General features: G+C 47.3%; 1 protein-coding gene across 1 annotated transcript in view; it reads left to right on the forward strand.

Moving 5' to 3' along the window:
- Positions 1-2,676: 2,676 nt before the first annotated feature.
- Znf205 (zinc finger protein 205) overlaps positions 2,677-5,260 on the forward strand; it is a 7,920-nt gene continuing 5,336 nt past the window's right edge. Inside the window, exons 1-2 of the mRNA XM_028760955.1 lie at positions 2,677-2,962; positions 3,353-3,489. Coding sequence (XP_028616788.1) covers positions 3,433-3,489 — 57 coding nt within the window. The 5' untranslated portion in view covers positions 2,677-2,962; positions 3,353-3,432. The remainder of the gene's footprint in view (positions 2,963-3,352; positions 3,490-5,260) is intronic.

Here is a 5,260-nt window from a genome sequence, read left to right on the forward strand (position 1 = left end):
TGCAAGAACAAGTGTTTGTAACCACTGAGCTACCTTCCAACCCCACAAGCATCATGAAGTCCTAGAGCAGTTACTAACTCCAAGCTACACAGGTCACTTGCAAAGCTTACCATCAGTACAGAGTCTAGTGTTGCCAAATGTTCTGATTTTTTAAAAAAAATATTGTGTGTGCACATGCATGTGTGTGTGTGTGTGTGTGCATGCACACAGGTGTTAGAGAACAGTTTGGTGAAATCTATTCCCTCTTTACACTTTTATGTCGTTTCTAGGAATCAAACTCAAATCACCACACTTTCATAGCAAATACAATTACTATGGAGAACATCTCACCAACCCAAATGTTTTGATTTTTAAAAAATTCAAGTTTGGCTGGGTGGTGGTGGTGCATGTCTTTAATCTCAGCACAGGGGTAGTGAGTTTGAGGCCAGCCTGGTCTACAAAGCAAGTTCCAGGACAGCCAGGCCTCCTCCCTCCCTCCCTCTCTCTCTCTCTCTCTCTCTCTCTCTCTCTCTCTCTCTCACACACACACACACACACACACACACTCCAATCATTTTTAATGGTACAGTTAATTTTTACTTTACTCATTTGTAAATCACTAGGATGTAATCCTAGGGCCTGGCACATATGAGGGAAGTGCTCTAAGTTAATCTGCTGCATAGACTTTTTGTTTTTTAAACATTACTTTTAGACAGGACTCATAGTTGTCCAGGCAGACCTTGAACTTGTGACTCTCATGACTCAGTCTCCTGACTAATCAGAATTCCAGCCCCGAAACACCCAGTCTAGCAAACTTAAAAGAAATTAAGACAGGGCTGGTGAGGTGGCTCAGCGGTTAAGAGCACTAACTGCTCTTCCCAAGGTCATGAGCTCAAATCCTAGCAACCACATTAGTGGCTCACAACCATCCATAATGAAATCCAAATTAAAAAAAAAAAATCCTGAGCAGGGCAAGAAGAAAAAGGGAAGAGAAAAAAGAAAAGAAGAAAAAAAAGAAAAGAAATTAAGCCTAGGGAACCATGTTACATGCTTGTGAACTTGTGCTGGGAACTTGTATTGGTCCTTCTTGTTCACTTTTTAAGACAATTTTTTGCTAGGTAGCCCTAGTTCATGTGGAATTATGTCTGGCTCTGCCTGGCTTCAAATTTTCGGTAATCCTCTGCCTCAGCCTCCTGATTACTGAGATTATAGGAGCAATCCACTGTTTAGCTACAAGTGTTTGCCTTTTGGGATGAAAGGTCCAGTCTCAGAAGACTTGGATAAGCTACAGCCAAGAAGCAGGCACAGGATGAATTCCTGTAGACCCCTGTAGACCCCCACCCCGCCTCTCCCCCCTTACTCCTCTGCCCCCCCACCCCCTCAACCCCCCAACTCCCAAGCGTTCTCCTTGCTGAGTTCCCCGCAAGAGCTCCACCCTTCTCCTCACACTCCCGTGCTCTGCCCCAAATAACAGTTCTGGGTGGAATGAGAAGAGCAGTCACTTTCTTCCCCTTGAAGCCGTAGTTTCCAAGGTCTGAAGGTAGCATCAGGATCTTGGACAACTGGATCAGCCTCTTTTTAAAAGCTATTATTATTTTATTGTTCCTGTATGGGTATTTTGCCTGGATATATGTCTATGCGCCATGTGCATGCAAGACACTTGGGATTCAGAAGAGACTGTCAGGTGTCCTAGGAATACCATCATGTGGCTGCTAGAGATTGAACATAGGTCTTCTAGAAGAGAAGCCAGTTCTCTAAACCTGTGAGCTATTGCTCCACCCCTCCACCCCACCCTCTGTCTTTTAAAAAACATAATATTTTCAGATCTCTGTGATTTAGAGGGCAGCATGGTCTACGTAGTGAGTTCCAGGGAAGCTAGAGCTACCTAGTTGAGACAACAAATACATAGTATCTTATTTAGTTCTTCCAGAACTCTGTACAATGTAGTTGAAAACTAAACGCATCCTCCATACCTACCCCTATTCCTTTCAAATCCACCCTGGGTCAGTCTCTATACACCTCTATTATCGAGCCTGAATGAGTCTTTTAAAATCCAATTTCTCTCCCATCTTGCAGACAGGTAGACATCAGAGTGGGCTACAGAGAGTTCCATCCTGTTTCCTAAGTGCACTCAGGGATCGAGCACCCAGAGGGCTCCAGAGAGTTTATGACCTTCTGATGTGTGGTGTGCGGGAGAGAATGGCTCTACCCCTTCCATTCAGCTCAGTACAACAATGCTGCTCGTTTAAGGACGACTGCAATTTTGTCTTTGAATCATCAAACACTCAAGTCTGTTCACAAATGAATACATATATTTTTTTTTTTTTTTTTTTTTTTTTTGTTGAGACAGGGTTTCTCTGTGCAGCCCTGGCTGTCTTGGAACTCGTTCTGTAGATGAGGCTGGCCTCGAACTCAAGGATTCAAGGATCCGCCTACCTCTGCTACTCGAATGCTGGGATTAAAGGCATATGCCACAACTCTCGGTGCATCTTTTGTTTTTCTGTTTCGTGTGCATAGATACCGCTGGGTATAGTAAGCATTCAGAGCCAGCACTGTGGATCGGACACTTTCTCCCAAGCCAAAAGCAGGTGCAGCCGAGGCTAGGGACCCCAGGACCGGAACCCTCGAAGCTGGGAACCCTGGAAAGCTGCAGCTGAGTGGGGGAATGGGATCTGGAAGGGACTTCCTGTTGTCCTTAATCCCAGCCTCCTCCGGGCTTCTCCGTCCCTTCAATTCTGGCTGCAGACTCGTTTCACCCTCGGGAGGGGGCTCCACCTCCGGGGTCTCCTTTGCTTCCACTTTGGTGAGAAGGGGATGCTAGGGAGAGCACCTGGAAATCGGCTCGTGCAGTCAGCTTGCAGAAGGGGACAGGGTCAAAGGTGGAAGGCTTCAGGCTGGCAAGAGATAATGAGGGAGCTGGACCCAGGATTGGGAAGATGAGGACATGACTCACCCAGACCTTGACCAGGATGAACGTACCCAGGTGAGAAGCTGCAGCTTGAGAGAACGGCTGACAGTAGGCAGTTGATTTGTTGGTTTCAGGCGAAGCTTTGTGACCAGCTGGGCACACAGCAGGTATCATCGCACTGGCGCCTCCTTGGCAGGCTCTCGGCAGAAGTTTCTGCACCTCATGACAATAAGCCCTGATTCCCGTTCAGCCCTCACTTGCCCTCAGCTGGCTTCACCGAGATTTGGGGTTCTTGCTTCAGTGACAAACGGGACAATACCATTCCTTTCAAAGAAACCAGAAAATACCATTCACCATGGGGCTCCGCAGAGGCTGGCAGATTTCATAATCACTGTGGTCAGGCATGGGAAGTACGGGGCATTTCTGAAGTGTTCCTAAGATAGTAATTTCTTTCCTCTTTTCCAGGTTCTTAGCTAAAACCTGGAGGGGGCTCGACTAGCAGGGAAGAGAACAGTTTGCTATTTTTCCTGGCTCTGAAGTGGAAGATGTCTGCAGACAGTCAAAGCGTCGCGGCTACCGAGAACAGGAAGAACACCTATGAGGTATCCTGGGATCCTAGCTAGGGAGGGATGCCTTGAACTGGAGGAGAGGGTGTTTTCATAACCGATACCTGGACAAAAGGAAGTGTAAGAGTCACTGTGAGAATGGATTGTCACTGGGCAGAGATGTGGGAGAAGAGGTGGAATTATGGGAAATAGCTTCCAACTGGTCTTTATAGTGTAATTGTTTTTGCTCTGTCCAGTAAGGGCCATAGCACCCACAGGGAACACAGGGAAGCCCTCTGCTTACAACTTTCTTCCTCTTGGGCCATGCCTCCTCATGGCTTACCTCTCTGGGTCCAAGTTCTAGTTCTGCTTGTAACTGTTGCCTGCCTACGTGTGGCATGGTGTATGTGTGTGTGTGTGTGTGTGTGTGTCTAATCGGCATCTTTGTGGGTCCAGGCTCGGACCCTGGGCTTGGAGCTAGAGGACTCTGACTCAGCCTCAGGCCTGGTGTGTAACCTTGGGCCGCTGCCCTGCTCTGTGGGACCTACTTGTGCTGTGTAAAGTTGACTCATTCCCACTTGTCTTACTGGTCACTGGTAGGCTTGAAGGAGACAATGAGTGTGAGTTATCTGTAAGCACTTTGCCAGTGTGTAAGTAACGACTACTGTGGTACATGAACCAAGAACACCCAGAACTACTAGACCAAGTCAGAGGAATAGGGTTCCTCCCACCTCGTGTTGCTGGCGGTTATAAATATCAATATATGCTGCCGGTTATAAATATCAATATATGCCAGGACAAGTGCTGCCATTTTTATGCTGTAGAAGCTCAAAGAATTGTTCCCAGTATCCAGAGTTCCTTCCTCTGATACCCGATGAGCCTTGTGTATCTGCATTCTCCGCTGATGTCAGACTCTGTCAGCTGCACACTGGTAGAATAACAATAGTAATTACTTGCATCGTTCTTTGTTTATCTAGAACTTTCTGGAGCATACAACTGTCTCTCATTCAACCACTAGCTCCTTATAACTGTTTTCTGCAGGTGGTAGAGCAGCTGAGTCCAGACCACCAGTCAGTCATGGGTATGACTAGATCTGGCACTGAGATACTCTGCAGGTCCCAGGCAGGGAAGGGAAGGCCAGCTGGCTACACCAAGGTCTCACCAGGTGTTCCCCCAATGCAAGGGGGGCTTTAGAGCTTGGTGGCTCAGGCCCTTTTTGTGTCTTCCAGCCTGGATGTGTTGGCTTCTTGTGGCTGCCTGGGAAGTTCCCACTAACAAAGAGGCCTGGGTTCACTGTAGTAGAAGGCCCTGCTCCCCTGGATGGCTTACAGGAAAAGAGGCTTTTCATGGCTCTCCCTATTCCCAGGGCGTATGTGTACGGCTCCATCTTGTTCTCTGAACCTCCTCCCTTCCTCTTCTTTACTTGTGTGTGTGTGTGTGTGTGTGTGTGTGAGAGAGAGAGAGAGAGAGAGAGAGAGAGAGAGAGAGAGAGAGAGAGACACTGAGACACTAAGGACTGCACCCTGGTTCTCAAACACATTATAAGCAGCCTTCTACTAAGTTACATCTCAAGGCCTCTTTCAGCTTTTTATTTTTGAAACAGATTTGCTAAGTTTTTTATGTGGCCGTGAACTCTCTTTAGTAGCCATGGTAGGTCTTGAACTTTCTATCCTCCCTTCAGCTTCCCAGCTGGCACCACCAGACCTGACTGTGTCTTCTCTTCTTATCAAGATCTGAATCTGGATGTAGGGTTAAAGTTCCAATGATTTAATCTCTCTTTCCCTCTCCTCTCCTCTCCTCTCCTCTCCTCTCCTCTCCTCTCCTCTCC

This window comes from Grammomys surdaster, unplaced genomic scaffold (assembly GCF_004785775.1).
Source record: "Grammomys surdaster isolate TR1022 unplaced genomic scaffold, NIH_TR_1.0 126612, whole genome shotgun sequence".
Taxonomy (NCBI): domain Eukaryota; kingdom Metazoa; phylum Chordata; class Mammalia; order Rodentia; family Muridae; genus Grammomys; species Grammomys surdaster.